Genomic DNA, 21,813 nt, shown 5'->3' on the forward strand with positions numbered 1-21,813 from the left:
TTGCCAAGTTCAACGTCTGCACCTAGGATAGAACTGTCTCTTTGCAGATCTGGAGCACTACAGGGAATTAATTGGACTGCTAGGGATGGGTTTCCTCATACACCACCCAACTGAACTTAAGATGAAATTCTCGGATTGGTTCTGTGCAGCAAAGACTGAAGTAAGCCCTATAAATATATAGGACTTGTTTGTCCTAAGTGGGCCAGCCATGGGCAAGATGAAAGAATGTGAACTATTTTTGAGTGTTATGCAAACATCCCCCCTCGGTGTAAGTGGCCTCTTTTGCAATGTCAGCCCAATCCCTGCCCCTGGACAGCCCTCAGAGATGGGGAAACCACATTTTTATATTTCTGAATGTTGTACTTTTTAACTATTGCAAGCTTGTTAAACTCCATTAACTGTCAGATCCACTGGCTGTGCGTGTGCTTTTCTTCCTCAGGGCCCTTGCCTGCAAAGGTCCTAGAGTCGAGCTCTGAGAGGGCAGGGTAGAGGGGGTTCAGACATTTTAAACCCAGTGGAAATATTAAAACCCTATTGACTACACAGTTCCTATCCCAAGCTTTGTCAGGTGCACTTGTGTGAAGTTTAAACTGGTATGGGTGGGTGTGGGTGTGTGTAAAATAGCAATTATAGTGTGCACTTAGCTAGCACTGTCCAGCCATAGACCTCACAGAACTTTCAAAAGCTGGTATCATTAGCTCCATTTTACAGTTGGAGAAACTGAGATCTAGCAAGGTAAAGCAGCTTGGCCAAGACTACTTAGGGTATGTCTGTACAGCCAGGTAAGCCCAGTTCTGAGCCTGGACTCAAGGCATACCCCTCCTTGCATCTGCACTGTAATTGTGCTAACCTAGGTCCCAGGTCTGCTGGAGGGACTGAGGCTGAGTTAAGCTGGGACCTAGGGTCTGAGCCCTAGTGCTTTCCTGTGTGTACAGCCCTGGCTTGACTCAGGTCCCGGGAGTCGTCCGGATGTATCCCACAGCTGGGGGCAGAATGCACTGCAGGCAGCCAGCGCAGTGGCCAGAAGTGCCATTGCTGCCTGGCTGAGCCTGCTCTCCCTGCTCCAACTCGCTGCTGCCCGGAGTTTGCCTGGAGCAGGGATCAAAGTTGCCAGGCGCCAGCCCCAAAACTTCCTTGCAATCTCCTGAGGTGCAGTGGGGGCAGGGATAAGGGAGTGGGGCAGAGGTGCTGGAGCACACTACACCCCAATTCCTGGGGGTGCACTTCCCCACTCTGCAGTTGGCAGCAGCCAGGCTGGGTGTGTGTTTAAGGGATGGGATCTTTGGAAGGAGAGCAGCGATCCCCCAGCTGGGTCATGTGGGCTGGGGCCACACATCCTGGGCGGAGTGAAGCAGGGAAGGAAGTAGCTAGTGCTGGGGTTCCCAGCGGGGAGTGCCAAGCACTGAAGACCTTGATTATTAAGCAGACCCATTGGTCAACCACGTTGCTGCTTCGGGAGACTTGTCAGTAAAGTGGGAGTCAGAAGGCACCAGCGGCTGCACACGGGGGCTGCTTCTGCACGGCACCAGTGTCCAGCTGGGCCAGGCTACAAGACATTAGTCAGATGTGGTGTTTCTGGTGCAGTATATATCCCACTTGAGGTGTTCCTCTGCAGCAGGAGTGAGCAGTGCTTGGCGCACACACACTCAGAGTCTCCAGGGTTTCAGTGCAAACTGATAAGCTTGAGCCATTTTGTAAAGCCATTGTGCCCACCTCCAACCATACATTTCTTTTCCATCATGTCATTCTGACTTACACTACATGGCACTCAAGACCACTCTCCCCCCCAACCCCCCCCCCCCCCAGCACTGCCTTCCTGCCAAAAATGAGCAATCTCCTCCCCACCCCCTCCTAGCACATAACACCATTTATGTCAATGGCATTTGGTGAGAATAGTGGCCCAGCCAGCCCGTGAACATAGACAGTAGTTATCCCACAGTGCACCACATTCCTAGGCCTAGAGTGTCAACAGGGAGGGGGGGAGCACTAGGCATGCTGGGATATGGTTACTTTGCCTGGGGTATGTGCACTGCAGTGTGGCTGCCAGCACCCTAGGTTCAAGAATGGGTCAGGAAATTCTTAATCTAGAGTTAAAAGCCAGTGTAGACACTTCAGCCCAGGATTCCCTGACATGGGTCAGCTGACCCAAGTCCCACTAACCTTAGGCTTACATTGCTGTGTACACACAGCCTTAGTGAGTTAGGCATCCTGCATGCACTTGACACATCATAGGAGTCCAATCTGATTACACATCTATAATGGCCCACATGGGGTAGGTCCTGGGCATGCTGATATGGCCTGGGGCAGGACAGAGCTATGTCTGTAGAGGCCAGGCCTGCTGTGTTAGGAACTCCTCTCATGCACTGCCTGGAGGGAGCAGCACCGCTGGGGTGTGAGCCAAAGGCCACTGGGAGAGACTTCCATCACCTTTGATGGGCAAAAGCAGCCCCCAAGTGCACTGAACTGGCTGCCTCCTGGGAGACCCAGAGTAAGCACTGACCCTGTGGCAGATCCTCCCCGCCTTCCCCGCCACCCTTGAGCTCCCAGCGGTTAGCCACATCCTGTCGGCAGCATGCTGGGGCTCCAGGGGCAGGGAGTACGAGCCAACCTGCTTCTCGGGCACTGGTTCCCAAACTTTTCCTGTTGGGCCAGTAATGGCATCTGTTCACAAACCACCCCCCACCCTCCATTACTGCACAGTTGGCTCAGCAGAGGAGCTGGGGCTGAAGGCAGAGCTGGGGTCTGAACTGGGGATGGGGGAGGAACTGGCCTGGAGGCAGATAGGGAATAAGGGCAGAGCTGGGCTCAGGGTGGAGTGAGGGAGGTCTTCCTCCCCGCCCTTTGTGGGGGCTGGCCCAGCCCACCTGTGAGCCCCCAAATGTCCCTCTGCCACCACTCCCCACCCTGCTTAGGGGAGGTGCACCCCACCATGGAGGACCACTGTTCTAGGCCAGGGGTAGGCAACCTATGGCACACGTGCCGAATGCGGCACGCAAGCTGATTTTCAATGGCACTCTCACTGCCTGGGTCCCAGTCCAGGGGGCTCTGCATTTTAATTTAATTTTAAATGAAGCTTCTTAAACATTTTAAAAACCTTATTTACTTTACATACAACAATAGTTTAGTTATATATTATAGACTTATAGAAAGAGACCTTCTAAAAACACTAAAATGTCTGACTGGCACGCGAAACCTTAAATCAGAGTGAATAAATGAAGACTCGGCACAGCACTTCTGAAAGGTTGCCGACCCCTGTTCTAGGCAGTGTGGCTGAAGAGGCTGGTGTGTGCAGGTACATGCTGTCCTCTGCTGGACAGACTCAGACCTGCTCAACTATGACAGGGATCCTGAGCTGAAGCTACTGACTCCTATGGAGATGCTCTTGGAAGTCCCGACCCCATTTAAGCCAGGGGGAGTTTTTCCATTTACCTCACTGGGTCAGGAATTGCCCTTCCTTGCTCGCCAGTGAGTGTCCTGGCATTTGGCAACACAGGGCTCTCGCTTCTCATGTGATGCTCCAGATAGTAGATATACTGGGGAGGGGACTTGTTGCCTATTTAATCACTCGGCTGGCATTCCCCTAGCCAGCACAACCATAAGTGGCATCTAGACCAGAGAGTTCAGTGGCAGCTGGAAACATCTGCTGGGAGGAGATGCAGGGACACTGCAGAGGGTGACTAGAAGGCAAGGGGCAGGAGCAGAGAGGGAAAGTGCAAGAGTCAGCAGCACCTTTCCCATGAATGACCCAACAGCAGGGGAAACATAAAGACCCATTGAATCCGAGCCTGGGAATTGGTTTGAACAGAGGACAGGACCCTGCTGTCTCTGAGAGAAGCCCCTCTGGGCTCCCACAGTGAGATCAGAGCTGGGAGCAGCAGCCAGCCTGGCCCATCAGCATCTCGCCAAAGACATTGGGAATGTCTCAGAGACCCAGCCCGGCAAAACTGGGACATAGGCTGACCTCAGTGAGGTGAGGAGATGCTCAAGCTCTTTATGAGGTGCTGCTGGGATGGGAGGGAAGAGGAGAAAGGATCATGAGGGGCAGTTCTAGGAGACAACAGGGTCCCTTCCTCACACCAATTCAGAGGTTCAGATTCAATCAGCCTTTAGGCTTCCTCTCATTTCTGTCTTTCCTGGGAAATCGCAAACCAATAACTACTAAAAATGTTTTTCCCCTTTCCCTAATATGTGTTCTACTCTATACAGATAGATCAGCCTAGAGCTGTCTTTTCACTGCACAACTCCACAGGGTCATAGCTGGGAATGCAGCTTTTTTCTTTTTTGGGCTTTTAAAACTAAAAGAAACAGAAGTGCAAACATCTAGCTCAATGCAACTCCAAGGCTGCACAACTCAAAAAATACATACATACATAGAACAATCAGGAAAAGTAAAGGTGGGTTTTTTCCAGGCAACAGGAACTCAACCACTTCCTACAGAGGGAGCATTTTATATGATTGGTTAGAATGCTATATATGCTCTAAACAGGGGCAGCTCTAGGGATTTTGCCACCCCACGCACGGCAGGCAGGCTGCCTCCGGCGGTTTGGCGTGCTGGGGCCTGGAGCCGCCCCTGGCTCTAAATTAGTCTCCATTAGGTACAATCAGGGCCGGCTTTAGGCCGATTTGTCCAATTCCCCTGAATTGGGCCCTGCACCAGGGCCCCGCGCCTTAGGTGCCTTTTAAATTATTTTTTTTACTCACCCGGTGGCAGTCCGCTCTGGGGGTCTTCAGCGGCATTTCAGTGGTGGTGGGTCCACTCTGGGGGTCTTCGGCGGCATTTCAGCGGTGGAGGGTCCACTCTGGGGATCTTCGGCGGCATTTCAGTGGCGGGGGGGTCTGCTCTGGGGGTCTTCAGTGGCATTTCAGCAGCGGGGTCCTTCGGTGCTGCGGAAGACCCGGAGCGGACCCCCCGCCGCCAAAGTGCTGCTGAAGCCCTGGACCGCCACTGGGTATTTGAATTGGGCCCTGCAGTTAATAAAGCTGGCCCTGGGTACAATCTGGCTGGGTTAATATTGCTATAGCAACTTTTGTTTGGGCATTTTCTGACCACTGTGCTACAATTTTCACTCTTCCTTAGTGGAGGTTTTTACATGTAATCTTAACTCTAATTTAAATGCATGTGTAGTTCCTATTTGCAGAACACCAAGGAGAGCACACTACTTAACAAATAATTATGATATACATTAGTTTTGCATTCTAGACAGGCTAAAACTAGAATTCTTTAAGTATATCAACAAACAAGTAGATGAAGAACCAGCTGACATAATTCACTTGAAGTTTTCAAAAAGCCTGAAGCAACGTCCCTCAGAAGAAGCTATGAAGGAAACTAAGCAGTCTGGGGTGAGATGCAAAGTTCTGTTCTGGATCAGAAATGGACCAAGAAACAAAAGAATAAGAATAAGTGGTGGAATCTCCATCCTTAGAGGTTTTTAAGGCCCGGCTTGACAAAGCCCTGGCTGAGATGATTTAGTTGGTGTTGGTCCTGCTTTCAGCAGGGGATTGGACTAGATGACTGGGATTGTTTAGTCTACAGAAGAGAAAAATGAGGGGGGATTCGATAGCTGCTTTCAACTACCTGAAAGGGGGTTCCAAAGAGGATGGATCTAGACTGTTCTCAGTGGTACCAGATGACAGAACAAAGAGTAATGGTCTCAAGTTGCAGTGGGGGAGGTTTAGGTTGGATATTAAGAAAAACTTTTTCACTAGGAGGGCGGTGAAGCACTGGAATGGGTTACCTAGGGAGGTGGTGGAATCTCCTTCCTTAGAGGTTTTTAAGGTCAGGCTTGACAAAGCCCTGGCTGGGATGATTTAGTTGGGAATTGGTCCTGCTTTGAGCAGGGGATTGGACTAGATGACCTCCTGAAGTCCCTTCCAACCCTGATATTCTACGATTCTATGATTCTATTCTATGACCACCTGAGGTCTCTTCCAATATTCTATGATTCTATGAATAAATGATGGATTTTCAACATGGCAAAAGGCTCAGACTGGGGGATCTAAGGTTCTGGAGTTGTGAAGAGTAGTGTAAAGTCAGCTCTAGTGTGATAAATCGGAACTGTATGGAATAGGAGAATGTGCATTTCATTGTCATTCTGAGCCACCCAGAAACAGGGATCATTTGCAGATGACACATAATTATTTAGATTAGTCAAGATTGGAGAAGACTCAGAGGAACTTCAGAAGAATCTAACCAAGGTAGGAGAATCAGAAGCGCTGGCAGATGAAGTTCAATGGCAACAGATGCAAGGCAGAAGGAATCATTTGAACTATGCATCCATAATTCTGAGGGCTACATTGACTGACCACTCCGAGAAATGAGCTGGGAGTCACTGTGAGCAGATCAGTTCAGAATTCTGCTCAATGTGCACAGCAGTCACAAAGGCAAACAAAATGTTGGTATATATCAAATAATGGGATAAAGTACTGAGAATGTTCTAATGCCCTTCCATGTACACTAGTGGAATGGCCTCAGCAGGAATACTCCCTTCAGTTCTGATCAGCCTTGCTAAAAATAACCTACCAGACACCGAATGGGGTTCTGAGATGGGGACAAATCTGCAGGACTGTCCATGGGAAGAGAAACAGATAATGCCTCCATTTCAGGAGTCAGGTGAGCTGAGCAGAAATTCCACTCACTGAAAGTCCCCTATATGCACCACTACATACCTAGATAGTTACATAGCTGCTTTCTCTCCTTCCCTTAGCAGCACCTAGAAGCAAGATACCAATAGTGAAGGCATGGCAATAATTTTACCCAATAGCACAGCCTTTACAGCTGTGGTACACATGTTACAGCATGGCAAACAATTCTCCAAATTTTCAAAAAAGGAAGTTAAGAAGGGACAAGGGCAGGTAAATATAAAAATCTCCCTGAGATTGTAAGAGTCCCTTGTAGTAAGTGTGATAAAAATGTGAATGCTTAAGATTTTTTTTTTTTTTAGTTATTGAAAAGTAAAGCTTGACAAAATACAGTTCTCCCAAGGTGAGGAAAAGGAATGATTATATCCGGAATCACTTGTTATAAAATGTTTGCCAAGCTAGTCACGCTTATTGTTTTTATTTCTGTAACACCTAGATGTGTTAAGTGCTGTACACTAAGGAGCTGAGGCAGGCAGGCGTTAGAGGACTGGCAAGGCGCAGACTCAGGATACAACACAACGCCATACAAGAGATCAGGAAAAATTTTCTTCTCATTGTCTCATCACCTGCCCCACCTGCCCAGACAATTGGGTGCTGAGAGCCACTGAACCACTTCAATCCAGGGGGTGCAGCAGCCCATTGGGGGCGGGCCCAGTCCCATGGGGGGGCAGAGAGGGGAAGGGCGCTAGCCGGGACCGAGTTCCACTGGGGGCTGCGGGGGGGGAACCTCCAGGGGTGCTCCCCGCGCTGGGGGCGGGGGTCTGTACCGGGACCCACGCTCCCAGCCCGCGAGAGGCAGCTCCTGGCGGGGCACGCGGGGAGCCGCAGTGTCCCCGACAGGCGTTTAACGCGGCCAGCCCGGGCTCGGGGTGCGCCGAGCTAGGCCACCGCTTGGGCCCTGAGCGGGGCCCTCGCGCTCTCCGTGGCGTCACGTGCGCGACGCCTGGCTGCGGAGATGCCCCCCAAAGGGAAAAGCGGCGGCAAAAGTGGGAAGGGTGAGGGCGGGCGGCGCCACCGGGTCAGGGGAAGGGGAGATGGATGGGGGGGGCTGTAGCGCCCCGGGTCGGAGTAAGGGGGGATGGATGGGGGGGGCCGGGCTGTAGCGCCCCGGGTCGGAGTAAGGAGGGATGGATGGGGCTGGGCTGTAGCGCCCGGGTCGGAGGAAGGGGGGATGGATGGGGGGCTGGGCTGTAGCGCCCCGGGTCGGAGGAAGGAGGGATGGATGGGGGGGGCTGGGCTGTAGCGCCCGGGTCGGAGGAAGGGGGATGGATGGGGCTGGGCTGTAGCGCCCGAGTCGGAGGAAGGGGGATGGATGGGGGGGCTGGGCTGTAGCGCCCCGGGTCGGAGTAAGGAGGGATGGATGGGGGGCTGGGCTGTAGCGCCCCGGGTCGGGGGAAGGGGGGATGGATGGGGGGCTGGGCTGTAGCGCCCCGGGTCGGAGGAAGGGGGGATGGATGGGGGGCCGGGCTGTAGCGCCCCGGGTCGGCGGAAGGGGAGATGGATGGGGGGCCGGGCTGTAGCGCCCCGGGTCGGAGGAACGGGGGATGGATGGGGGGGCTGGGCTGTAGCGCCCGGGTCGGAGGAACGGGGATGGATGGGGCTGGGCTGTAGCGCCCGGGTCGGGGAAGGGGATGGATGGGGCCAGGCTGTAGCGCCCGGGTCGGAGGAAGCGGGGATGAATGGGGGGGGGGCAGGCTGTAGCGCCCCGGGTCGGAGGAAGGGGATGGATGGGGCGGGCTGTAGCGCCCGGGTCGGAGGAAGGGGGATGGATGGGGGCCGGGCTGTAGCGCCCGGGTCGGGGAAGGGGATGGATGGGGCTGGGCTGTAGCGCCGGGTCGGAGGAAGGGGGATGGATGGGGCCGGGCTGTAGCGCCGGTCGGAGGAAGGGGATGGATGGGGCGCCGGGCTGTAGCGCCCGGTCGGAGGAAGGGGATGGATGGGGCCGGGCTGTAGCGCCCGGGTCAGGGAAGGGGGATGGATGGGGCTGGGCTGGCGCCCGGGTCGGAGTAAGGGGGGATGGATGGGTGGCCGGGCTGTAGCGCCCCGGGTCGGGGAAGGGGGATGGATGGGGCTGGGCTGTAGCGCCCGGTCGGAGGAAGGGGATGGATGGGGGCTGGGCTGTAGCGCCCCGGGTCGGAGGAAGGGGGGATGGATGGGGCCGGGCTGTAGCGCCCCGGGTCGGCGGAAGGGGAGATGGATGGGGCCGGGCTGTAGCGCCCGGTCGGAGGAACGGGGATGGATGGGGCTGGGCTGTAGCGCCCGGTCGGGGAAGGGGGATGGATGGGGGCCGGGCTGTAGCGCCCGGTCGGAGGAAGGGGGATGGATGGGGGCTGGGCTGTAGCGCCCGGGTCGGAGGAAGGGGATGGATGGGGGCGGGCTGTAGCGCCCGGTCGGAGGAAGGGGGATGGATGGGGCGCTGGCTGTAGCGCCCGGTCGGAGGAAGGGGGATGGATGGGGGCTGGGCTGTAGCGCCCGGGTCGGAGGAAGGGGGATGGATGGGGCCGGGCTGTAGCGCCCGGTCGGAGGAAGGGGGATGGATGGGGGCCGGGCTGTAGCGCCCGGTCGGAGGAAGGGGGATGGATGGGGCGCTGGGCTGTAGCGCCCGGTCGGAGGAAGGGGATGGATGGGGCGGGCTGTAGCGCCGGTCGGAGGAAGGGGGATGGATGGGGCCGGGCTGTAGCGCCCCGGGTCGGAGGAAGGAGGGATGGATGGGGGCTGGGCTGTAGCGCCCCGGGTCGGAGGAAGTGGGGATGGATGGGGCCGGGCTGTAGCGCCCGGTCGGAGGAAGGGGATGGATGGGGCCGGGCTGGCGCCCGGTCGGAGGAAGGGGGATGGATGAGGGGCCGGGCTGTAGCGCCCGGGTCGGAGGAAGGGGATGGATGGGGGCTGGGCTGTAGCGCCGGGTCGGAGGAAGGGGGATGGATGGGGCCGGGCTGTAGCGCCCGGTCGGAGGAAGGGGGATGGATGGGGCCAGGCTGTAGCGCCCGGGTCGGAGGAAGGGGATGGATGGGGCTGGGCTGTAGCGCCCGGGTCGGAGGAAGGGGATGGATGGGGGCGGGCTGTAGCGCCCGGGTCGGAGGAAGGGGGATGGATGGGGGCTGGGCTGTAGCGCCCGGGTCGGAGGAAGGGGATGGATGGGGGCTGGGCTGTAGCGCCCGGGTCGGGGAACGGGCGATGGATGGGGCTGGGCTGTAGCGCCCGAGTCGGAGGAAGGGGATGGATGGGGTGGCTGGGCTGTAGCGCCCTGGGTCGGAGGAAGGGGGGATGGATGGGGGTGGCTGGGCTGTAGCGCCCCGGGTCGGAGTAAGGAGGGATGGATGGGGCTGGGCTGTAGCGCCCGGTCGGAGTAAGGAGGGATGGATGGGGCTGGGCTGTAGCGCCCCGGGTCGGAGGAAGGGGGGATGGATGGGGGGCCGGGCTGTAGCGCCCCGGGTCGGAGGAATTGGGGATGGATGGAGGGGGTGGTGGGCTGTAGCGCCCCGGGTCGGAGGAAGGGGATGGATGGGGCCGGGTTGTAGCGCCCGGGTCAGAGGACGGGGATGGATGGGGCGGGCTGTAGCGCCCAGGTCGGAGGAACTGGGGATGGGGCGGGCTGTAGCGCCCGGTCGGAAGAAGGGGATGGATGGGCCGGGCTGTAGCCCCCCGGGTCGGAGGAAGGGGGGGTGGATGGTGGGGCGGGCTGTAGGGCCCCGGGTCAGAGGATGGGGATGGATGGGGCGGGCTGTAGCGCCCGGGTCGGAGGAAGGGGCGGGTGGTGCCACCGAGTCGGAGGAAGGGGGATGGATTGGGGCGGGCTGTAGCGCCCAGGTCGGAGGAAGGGGGAAAGGGGGCGGGCTGTAGCGCCCCGGGTCGGAGGAAGGGGGGATGGCTGTGGGGGGGGCTGTAGCGCCCCGGGTCGGAGGAAGGGGGGGCGGGTGGTGCCACCGAGTCGGAGGAAGGGGATGGATGGGGGCCGGGCTATAGCGCCTGGGTTGGAGGAAGGGGATGGATGGGGCGGGCTGTAGCGCTCGGGTCGGAGGAAGGGGATGGATGGGGTGGGCTGTAGGGCCCCGGGTCGGAGGAAGTGGGGATGGATGGAGGGGGGCGGGCTGTAGCGCCCCGGGTCGGAGGAAGTGGTGATGGGGGGGCGGGCTGTAGCCCCCGGGTCGGAGGAAGGGGGGATGGATGGGGGGTGGGCTGTAGTGCCGGGGGTTGAAGGAAGGGGGAATGGAGGGAGGGGCCGGGCTGTAGCACCCGGGGTTGAAGGAAGGGGGGATGGATGGGGGAGGGGTGGCGCCACCGGGTCGGGGGAAGGGTGGATGGATGGGTGGGCAGGCTGTAGCATCCCGGGTCGTCGGAAAGGGGAGATGGTGGGTGGGCGAGCTGTAGTACCCTGGGTCAGGGGAGTGATAGAGGGGGATGGGCAGTTGCCTTGATGGGGTGACCATAGCCTATTCTCCAGTCCAGGGTAGTCTGTGTCCTCGCCAGGCTGGCCCTGGTCTGTGGCAGTCCATGGTGCCACCCCAGGAGCCGAGCCCAGCTAATGATGATCTGGTTTGTTCCTAAGGAGGAGCTGCTGGCGGCGGGGGCAGTGCTGAGAGGCAGGCCCCAGCCCCAAAGGGTGGGGGCAGCTCTGTGAAGGTGAGTGTGGCATGGAGGGGTGTCACGGAGTCCCTGGGCGATGCTCTTGAACTGCTCCCCACAAAGCCAGTCAGGACTTTGGGGAGCCTCCTCTCCCTTGGAGCAGACTGTCTCCAGGGCAAGAAGCTCACACGGTTTCTCTTCCTGGGTCTCTCCTTGGAGCATTCAGCATATGCTCCTCCGTGCGCTTCCCACAGCAAGTCTGCCCAGGCGGGGTCCTGGGGACACCATGGGGTCCTGCACCCCCACTTCACAGTCAGATGTGACTCTTAGCCAGCCAGTAAGACAGAGGTTTATTAGAATCAAAGAATATCAGGGTTGGAAGGGACCTCAGGAGGTCATCTAGTCCAACCACCTGCTCAAAGTAGGACCAATCCCCAGACAGATTTTTGCCCCAGATCCCTAAATGGCCCCCTCAAGGATTGAACTCACAACCCTGGGTTTAGCAGGCCAATGCTCAAACACGGTCTAAAACAGAGCTTGTAGGTACAGAGAACTGGACCCCTCGGCCAGCCCCATTCTGGGGCCCAGCGAGGCAGACCCCCATGTCTACCCTCACTCCTCGTCCCCAGCCAGCTCCAAACTGAAGCCCCCTCCAGCTCCTCCTTCTCTGCTGAGTTCCTTTCCCAGGCCAAGAGGTCACCTGACCTCTTTGTTCTCCCACACCTTTAGCATCCCCTTGCAGGGGGGAAGGGCTGGGCCATTAGTTGCTAGGCAACAGAGGGTGGGCCAGAAACTGAGGCACCCAGACAGTATTCAGAGAAAACATTAAGAACAGTCCCAGTTCGTCACAAGGGGTAGCAGGGCTATAGGCACATCTCCCCAGCTGCTGCCTTCAGCCAAGCACGTGGTGTGCATACGTGGCACAAGTCCAGCTATGCGGGAAACCACAGGTTGTGGGTGCCCAGCCAGGATCTGGCTCCGGGGTTTAGGGTTCATGCTGGCCCACACAGCAGCAACCCTCGACTGCCCAGTAAGGTCCTGAGGGATGAAGGTGCCTCTCAGAGGCAGCTGCTAAGTGCAATCTGTCTTTGGGACTGGGTGCAGTGCTTGATACTGGGCTGCTGCCAAGCTGGTGTGCCACTTGCAGAAGCAGGAGGCATGCTGGGCAGAGGACTCAGTCGCTCTGCCCTGGCTGCTGTTTGGGACAGCAATTGAACTGAATGTCCTGGGCTGGAGGTGGGAAGCCCTCCAATGGACTCAGTTTTACTGTGTTGAGAAACACGCTGACAGGAGCCTATTCAGTAACTTCCCTCTGTTTTTGCATTCTAGGTTAGACACATTCTTTGTGAAAAGCACAGCAAAATCATGGAGGCCATGGAGAAGCTGAAGTCTGGAGTGCGCTTCAGTGAAGTAGCCTCACAGTACAGTGAAGATAAAGCCAGACAAGGGGTACATATCACTAATTGTCAGATTTGTGCTGATAGCTCTTAGGTGGACTACCTGATGTCAGGGAGGCACCATTGGCTAGTGTAGAGGTGGCCACACCGTGGCTTATGAGCCAAATGTGGCTTTTTTACAGTTAAAGTGTGGCTTGCAAAGCCCCCCCACCCACACACACACCCTCCATTCTCCACCTACCAGACTGGGGCAGTGGGAGCTCAGGGCTTCTGCCTGTGGCAGTGTTGTGGGGCTAGAGGCTTCTGCCCTACTGGGGGGCAGGGGAAGGTCTTGGGGCTTCAGTCTTGCAGGAGGCGCCTGCTGAGGCTGAAGCCCCGAGTACCAGCCGGCACGCCCAGCTCTTGAACTTCTGAAGACTATCGTATGTGGCTCAGAGGGTCAGTAAGTTTGGCCACCCCAATCTAGTCGTTAGCAGGAGACTGGGACTCTGGGAAATCTACCAGGTTCCATAGTACTTATCAGTGGTGTAGCATATAAATGAGGTTGCATTGGGAAGTCTCTTATGAACTTCCTGGATCTCCTGCTCTTCCCCCTTCCTTGAAATAAGAGTCTTTGCGTGGGACATATTTCTCCACCTGCCCCATCAGTCTGGTTTTACAGGGAAATATTCTGTCACAGAGGAGGGTGTTACAGTATGCACTCAAAGTACTTTGGCTATGGCTACACTTAAACTTCAAAGCGCTGCCGCGGCAGCGCTTTGAAGCGCTAAGTGTAGTCAAAGCGCCAGCGCTGGGAGAAAACTCTCCCAGCGCTGTCCGTACTCCACCTGCCTGTGGGGAATAACGGACAGCGCTGGGAGCGCGGCTCCCAGCGCTGGGGCTTTGACTACACTGGCGCTTTGTAGCGCCGCAATTTGCAGCGCTACAGAGGGTATGTTTTCACACCCTGCTGCAGCGCTGCAAATTTGTAAGTGTAGCCAAGCCCTTAGTCTCCACATTAATCTGATCCTCTCAGGAAACTCAATCCGTAGCCCTTGACAGAACACTATCTCTAGCTCTTTACTCCTAGGGGAATTCATCACCAAAAAAATTAAAATTGTGTTCACAATATTTTAAAATTCTGCATATTTTATTTTCCAAAATAACACAATATAATCATGCCAGTTTCAATTATTTTAGTAATTTATTTCAAAATACCTGTCAGCAAGTATGAATAGCAATACACAAAAACAATGAGGAGTCTGGTGGCACTTAAAGACTAACATTTATTCGGGCATAAGCTTTCATGGGTAAAAAAACCCACTTTTTAAGATGCATGTAGTGAAAATTACAGATACAGGCATAAATATATACTGGCACATGAAGAGAAGGGAGTTACCGTACAAGTGGAGAACCAATGTTGAAGGTAAATTTAGTCAGGGTGGATGTTGTCCACTCCCGGTAATTGATGAGGAGGTATCAATACCAAGAGAGGGAAAACTGCTTTTGTAGTGAGCCAGCCACTCCCAATCCCTATTCAAGCCCAGATCGGTGGCGTTAAGTTTGCAAATGAATTGTAGCTCAGCAGTTTCTCTTTGAAGTCTGTTTCTGAAGTTTTTTTGTTAAAGAATGGGTACTTTTAAAGCTGTTATTGAGTGTCCAGGGAGACTGAAGTGTTCTCCTACTGGCTTTTGTATGTTACCATTCCTGATGTCTGATTTGCGTCCATTTATCCTTTTACGTTTGGCCAATGTACATGGCAGAGGGGCATTGCTGGCACATGATGGCATATATCACATTAGTAGATGTGCAGCTGAATGAGCCTTTGATGGTGTGGGTGGTGTGGTTGGGTCCTATGATGGTGTTGCTACAGTAGATATGGGGACAGAGAAGGCAACGGGTTTGTTACAGGGATTGGTTCCTGGGTTAGTGTTTCTGAGGTGTGGTGTGTAGTTACTGGTGAGCATTTGCTTCAGGTTGGGGAGCTGTCTGTAAGTAAGGACTGGCCTGCCTCCCAAGGCCTATGAGAGTGGGGAATAGTTTTCCAGGATATGTTATAGATTGTTGATGATGCGCTGGAGAGGTTTTAGCTGGGGGCTGTACGTGATGGCCAGTGGTGTTCTGTTATTTTCCTTGTTGGGCCTATCCTGTAGTAGGTGACTCCTGGGTACCCATCTCGCTCTGTCAATCTGTTTCCTCACTTCCCCAGGTGGGTATTGTAGTTTTAAGAATGCTTGATAGAGATCTTGTAGGTGTTTCTCTATCTGAGGGATTGGAGCAAATGCAGTTGTATCTTAGGGCTTGGCTGTAGACAGTGGATTGTGTGATGCATCCTGGATGGAAGCTGGAGGCATGTAGATAAGTATAGCGGTCAGTAGGTTTCCGGTATAGGGTGGTGTTTATGTGACGGTATCTTATTTGCACTGTAGTGTCTGGGAAGTGGATCTTTTGTGTGGACTGGTCCAGGCTGAGGTTGATGGTGGGGTGGAAATTGTTGAAATCCAGGTGGAATTCTTCAAGGGCCTCCTTCCTGTGGATTCATATGATGAAGATGTTATCAATGTAGCGTAAGTAGAGGAGGGGCGCTAGGGGACTAGAGCTGAGGAAGCGTTCTAAGTCATCCATAAAAATGTTGGCATACTGTGGGGCCATGTGGGTACCCATAGCAGTGCCACTGACTTGAATGTATAAGTTGTCCCCAAATCTGAAATGTTTATGGGTGAGGACAAAGTCACAAAGTTCAGCCACCAGGTGTGCTGTGGCCTCATCAGGTATACTGTTCCTGACAGCTTGTAGTCTATCCTTGTGTGGAATATTGGTGTAAAGAGCTTCTACATCCATGGTGGCCAGGATGGTGTTTTCAGGAAGATCACCAATGCATTGTAAAGTTTCCTCAGGAAGTCAGTGGTGTCTCGAAGATAGGTAGGAGTGCTGGTAGCGTAGGGTCTGAGGAGAGAGTCAAAATAGCCAGATAATCCTGCTGTAAGAGTGCCAGTGCCTGAGATGATGGGGCGTCCAGGATTTCCAAGGTTATGGATCTTGGGTAGTAGATAGAATACCCCTGGTTGGGGCTCTAGGGGTGTGTCTGTGTAGATTTGTTCCTGTGCTGTAGCAGGGAGTTTCTTGAGCAGATGGTGTAGTTTCTTTTGGTACTCCTTGGTACTGGGATCGGAGGATAGTGGTCTGTAGAATATGGTGTTGAAGAGTTGTCTGGCAGCCTCCTGTTCATAATCCGACCTGTTCATGATGACTACAGCACCTTCTTTGTCATCCACTTTGATTATAATGTCAGAGATGTTTCTGAGGCTGTGGATGGCCATGCGTTCTATACGGCTGAGGTTATGGGGCAAGTTATGCTGTTTGTTCACAATTTCAGCCTGTGCACATCTGCAGAAGTCCAGTCTGTCATTTTGACCACCAGGAGAAGTCCACGCAGAATTCTTCTTGTAGCGTTGGTAGGAGGGTTCCTGTAGATCAGTGCTCTGTTCAGTGGTGTGTTGAAAATATTCTTTGAGTCAGAGACAGTGAAAGTAGGCTTCCAGATCACCGCAGAAATGTATCGTGTGTGAGGGGCTGGGGGGGCAGAAAGAGAGTCCCTGAGATGTTTTTATGGCTGACTTAGAACTTCCTCAGCTCTTGTCCCCTAGTACCCCTCCTCTACTTATACTACATTGATGATATCTTCATCATATGGCCCCACGGGAAGAAGGCCCTTGAAGAATTCCACCTGGACTCCTCATTGTTTTTGTGGCTACAGACTAACTCGGCTACCTGTCTGTATTCTAACAATACAGACCACAAAGATTCAGGAAATGTTTTTGATGGGGTTAAATAAGCTGTAACCGCTCAAGGAAGCCATCTTGGAGTCGTGGATAGTTTTCTGAAAACATCCGCTTGATATGCAGCAGCACTCAAAAAAGCTAACAATGTAGGACCCATTAGGAAAGGAATAGATAATAAGATAGTAAATATCATAATGCCACAATATAAATCCATGGTACGCCTACACCTTGAATATTGCATGCAGTCCTGGTCACTCTATCTCAAAAAAGATAATTAGAAATGGAAAAAGTCCAAACAAATATGATTAGGGGTATGAAACAGCTTTCGTATGAAGAGAGATTAAAAAGACAGACTGTACAGCTTGGAAAAGAGATACTCCTGGGGGAATTCTGCATGCTGCGCATGTGCAGAATTCATGTTCCGTGCGGATTTCTTTGCTTCCCCGCAGAAAAATGACTTCTGATGGGGAAACAAAGGGAAGCCCACAAGAGTGGTCATGTACCCTTCCCTGGTAGCGCAGGCAGGTTGGTTTGGGTGCCGGGAGCAGCCAGCAGAGACGCAAATAACCACAGGGATGGAGATGGGAGGCTGGGCAGTCATGTATGTGAGAGGGAGAGAGACACTCTGTCCCTCTTGCTCGCTATTGCAGCACGTTCGGTGTGGAGAGGCAGGGCTGTGGGGTGTTTCTGAGGAGGTAGGCATGGGGCAGAACAGAACATAGCAGCCTGCCTGCTTAGTAAATTGTTCTCATTGTCTTTGTGAATTCTCCCAGGGATATAAAACAGGTGTAAAAGTTTTAAGGCTCCTTTACATTGCCAAAGTGATGTAAAAGACAGTATGGCCTTATACATTTTTATGGTGCTTTAGTGACTAGAACTTGTCTACATTTTTGGACTGAAAAAAATTCCTATCAAACCGTGCTCCATTAACTGTTTGGTACTTACCTTCCTGGAGATGGTCAGTAGCCAATATAAATTGTGAGTTTGATTCCCCAGCCCTCACTTGCACTTCAGTTGCCTATGATGTAACACTGACCATATGGCTGCATATATTTGTTGACTAATAACTAGAAATAAAGGGTTAAACCTGTCTACATTACTATTAGACAAAGGAGGGTTGGGGATTTCCTCCAGTGCTCCCCACTCCCATTCTCCATCCATTGTATTGTAGTTTAAATAAATCACCAAAATAATTGAAACTGGCATGATTATATTGCATTATTTTGACAAAATGTGCAGAATTTTAATTTTTTTGGTGCAGAATTTTTAATACTTTGGCACAGAATTCCCCCAGGAGTAAAGAGATAACTAAGGGGGGGACATGATAAAAGCCTATAAAATCATAAATGGTATGGAGAAAGTGAGTAAGGAAGTATTAAATGCCCCTTCACCTAAGAAGTAGGGTCACCCTATGAAATTAACAGGTAGCAGGTTTAAAACAAAAGGAAGTACTTCTTGACACACTGCACTGTCAACCTGTGCCACTTGTTGCCAGGGGATGTGGTGAAGGCCATAACTAAATTTAAAAAAATAACTAGATAAGTTCATGGAGCATAGGTCCATCAGTGGCTATTAGCCAAGATGTCCAGGGATGCATCCATTCTTTGGGTGTCCCTAAGACTTTGATGCTGGGACTGGATGACGGGATGGATCGTTGATAATTGTCCTGTTCTGTTCATTTCCTTTGAAGCATCTGACACTAGCCACTGTTGGAAGACAGGATGCTGGGCTAGATGGACCATTGGTCTGACTCAGTTTGGCCATTCTTATGCTCTATTTTATATAGGTTTTTATACTGCACACATTGCCATAGTATCTGATGATACTCTCATTCCACACACATCTGTGCAGTAGATAGCTGTAAAGTTTAAGGTTCCAAGCACTGAATGGAAAAAGGTTATTTGTTCTTAAAAACCCTGTTTGTTGAATTTTTCTCTCTGCTTTATAGAAATGTTACCCACTCTGTCTCACAGTGCAGCTCTGGGCATGTTTTGAAAGGGATTTTCAGACCTGGCCATTTTCATTGACTCTCTTTCAGGGAGACTTGGGCTGGATGACCAGAGGTTCTATGGTGGGACCTTTCCAGGAAGCAGCATTCACCTTGGCAGTCAGCAGTATGGATAAGCCAGTGTACACAGACCCTCCTGTCAAAACGAAGTTTGGATACCACATAATTATGGTTGAAGGGAGAAAATAAAATACAAAAAAGAGTGAAGCTGACACTTACTGTTCTATACACTGACTAGGAACTTCCAAGCAGATTTGTTGTGGGAGTTGTTAGGGTTGGGGATCTATAGGACTCAGGTTTGTATGTGCTTGCATGCAGCATGTTTGGTGATGGTGTCCACACCATTTCTTTTGGACAATTTTACCCCAGTTTACAGATTATAGACCTGGCAGGGTGGAAGCCAACAGAAAGAAGTTGTCGGTACCTAGCAAAGCACTTCAGGCAGTTATTGAAATCTCCTTTGTTGTGTGGAGCATGTGAGATTCTTACTTCATGAGAACTGGAGCAGTTGAGTAGCCCTTGCTTTTCCTGGGCTGCTGACATGGATGGGTTGTCTTATTGGAATAGTATTAGTACACTTCATATAAAATCCATGGAAAAAAATCTCCTTGCAGTTGCAACTTTGGGTCCACAGAGAGAGCCATTTTACCAGCCTAGTTTGTCCAGGAAAATCCAGATGTCTAATTCAGCTTCAGTTTGTAAACCTAGATGGTCTAAAGTAGTAAAGGTTTCCCTACAGTGGATTTATCAGCTGTATGACAGTTGTGCTGTAGTTTCACATTCCATTTCCATGCAAGGGATTTGGCAAATCAGAGGCACCACAGTGCAAACCAGTCAGATTAGAAGGAGATTTCACTGGGAGCAATTAGTGAACATGGGGAAAAACAGTCACACTCACTCCACTGTATAAACTATCTTCCTTCTTTTCCAGCAAAGGGGAAGTATTAAACTCAAGAACTCAAAACCAACAGTCCTTGCATACGTCAGAAAATAGAGTTAAAAAGGAGCCCTGTCTCAGGCACTTCCCTGTGGATCCCAACCATTTCTCTCCAGGACAGAGGGGAACATGATGACCCCAGCATTCCTGCTGAGAATCCCCTCTTCTTAGAAATTAAAAGCACTGGACTTTAAGGAGCCTATCATATCACTGCAACTTCTCTTGCTGGGGGAGTGCTCTGGATTTATTCTGAAAAGGAGGATTCTGGACTGGCTTTGTAAATGGTTTGCACTGAGAGATGTCATAAATACCCAAGTATAAATCAGCTTGAGAGATTTGTATTAAACACCCTTTGGGTGAAGTGTCTGTGAGCCAGTGTTGCTATGATCACTAATTGGCCAGCTAAAGTGAGGCCCTACATTCTGTTTAATGGTATTTGTCTATAAGGTGATAACTTTTGAAAACCACATCTGATCAATTCCAAGCATTAATAGGCAAAATCCTACTGATGTGTGAAAACCAGAAAATTTAAAGTCAAGTCCACAGAGTGCCCATTTAGTAACTGCAGGCAGAGGAAGCTCTCTGGCCCCCTCTGCTGCTGCCCACATACATGACAGGCAGCAGTCACTAGAGCATCACACACTTAATTGCTTATGTAGATAAAGCTGTGTATCCTTTCCCCCAACTCCCACCAATCCCCTTCAGACCCTCCAGAGTGCACACCTCCCTCCCCCACCTGCATTGCACTTAGAGCTCAGCCTCCAGGAGCAATTAAATGTGCAACCCTCTTGTAACACATTTGTAATCTGTTTCCTATCTCTTGAATCTAATATATAGGAGTACTGTGTTAGTATGTTGGCTGTTGCTTTAGCAACGTGCAAATGAGAAGCCAGCCATGTAGATGTTGGTGCTGAGAATAGAAGCATGTTTAAAGTTGTCAATTTAGCCTTACTTTCAAAAAGGCTTTGTGCATTACTGAAGGCAAGGGCTTAGGCATATGAGCAGGAGCTGTGAAAGGAGGGAAGACTGCCTCTCCAAAGGTTACATGTAGCAAAATGTTAGACTCAGGCAGTGTATCTTCCCCAACGTTGGTTTCTAAGGGGGAATTGAAATCTGGCCTCCCCTAAATTCAACCCCCAGAGACTCCACCACCCGTACTGTTCTTAAGAATAGAGTAAGTCAGCACCTTTTGCATTCAGTATGACCCATTCCAGAGAGGAAGTAATCTCATGGCCCCACCTCCCCACTGATTAGTTTACAAAATATTTCACTTGGTTGCTCAAGCTAGGAGGCCTACCTGTGTATGTGCCTAAGAGTCCTTGCTCTTCACATCAGTAATGTGAAGTAGTATGGCCACAATGCTTCTCACTATGGTCATTCTCAGTGAGACAGGTGGTTCAGAAATGAGTAACACCACAAATTAACATAAAGACCATACAACTCTAGTTAACCAAGCTTAACTGAACATGGTGCTGAAAGGCTGTGGAAAGCAGGCCAGCTCAGTTTTGAGTGATCACTGCAGTGACAGGACCCCTTTGCATCTAGTTTGGCCTTTGAACTAGTTCTAATAGGGCAGATAGTAGCTGTTGATTAGAGTATCTTTCACTCCAAGAGATTTTTTAGCTGTTGAAGAACCATCTCTACAACTAAGTGTTCTGCAGTGGACCTGGGGAACACTTGCTGCATCACTGTCTTGTCACCATTTCCTCAGCAGAATAGGTGACTAGAGCAAAGCCACTGAAGAGTGGGAAGGACAGAGGGTGAGGAGAGTTTTGGCAACTGGAGTAGGGGTGTGATGGAAGCACATCAGATGACCATGGAAGAGTTTGGCAATTGGAGGCAGAGAAATTTGGTTACTGTACTTCTGCCACATGATGCTTCTGACTCCTGTGTCCCACTGCCACAATGAACCTTCTCCATAACAATAAGGAAGAGTGACCCTTTGCAATGTGGGACATCATTTTCCTCACACTGGCATCTCTGCATTGCCCCTTCTTCACTCCTTAGCACAAAGGAAATAAACCAACCATAGTTGGGCAGAGATGGCCTGGAGTGGTAGGAGAGTACCTGAGTGGAACAGTGGCCCTGCTCACTGCTTAAATGGCATCGTAGTAGTCATCTTGGATTGCATGGACTAGACACAGCCATCTCAAGCCAGAAGGGCATGGATGAGTGAGAGGTAGCTAGTACCTGCCCCCGCAACCACAGGCCAGATGTTGATCTCAAACCCCCACCTGTAACTTCCATTGAAGGCACAGGAATTGTCCACAGGTCCCAGGGTCGAATTTGGGTCACATTATCTGAGATGGGTTAGATAAGCACACAAGTACTATGATACAGTGGACTAACTGTGCTGCTAGCTGGCTCTGCCACTGATTTATGTAGCTATGACAAGCTATTTGTGCAGGGATACACACAGACCCCTGGAGGTACACAGGTCTTCCAGCACATACATCAACTCATCTAGATATTTGCCTAGTTTTACAACAGGCTACATAAGATGCACTA

General features: G+C 52.0%; 1 protein-coding gene across 3 annotated transcripts; it reads left to right on the top strand.

Annotated features, from left to right (window-relative positions):
- The first annotated feature begins 7,429 nt into the window (after positions 1–7,429).
- PIN4 (peptidylprolyl cis/trans isomerase, NIMA-interacting 4) lies at positions 7,430–19,676 on the top strand. 3 transcript variants are annotated; one of them, XM_039489160.1, is made up of 5 exons: positions 7,430–7,625; positions 11,186–11,259; positions 12,532–12,651; positions 18,399–18,490; positions 19,300–19,676. In XM_039489160.1, exons 1-5 carry the CDS (start codon positions 7,595–7,597, stop codon positions 19,436–19,438), a joined length of 456 nt encoding a protein of 151 aa, XP_039345094.1. In that variant the 5' UTR covers positions 7,430–7,594; the 3' UTR covers positions 19,439–19,676. The 3 variants fall into 3 exon arrangements, with proteins under 3 accessions (XP_039345094.1, XP_039345092.1, XP_039345095.1); XM_039489158.1 differs by having other exon boundaries at positions 7,449–7,634; XM_039489161.1 differs by lacking the exon at positions 19,300–19,676 and having other exon boundaries at positions 7,478–7,634; positions 18,399–18,575.
- Positions 19,677–21,813: the final 2,137 nt, after the last annotated feature.

This window comes from Mauremys reevesii, linkage group 9, assembly GCF_016161935.1.
Source record: "Mauremys reevesii isolate NIE-2019 linkage group 9, ASM1616193v1, whole genome shotgun sequence".
In the NCBI taxonomy this organism is placed as follows: Eukaryota; Metazoa; Chordata; order Testudines; family Geoemydidae; genus Mauremys; species Mauremys reevesii.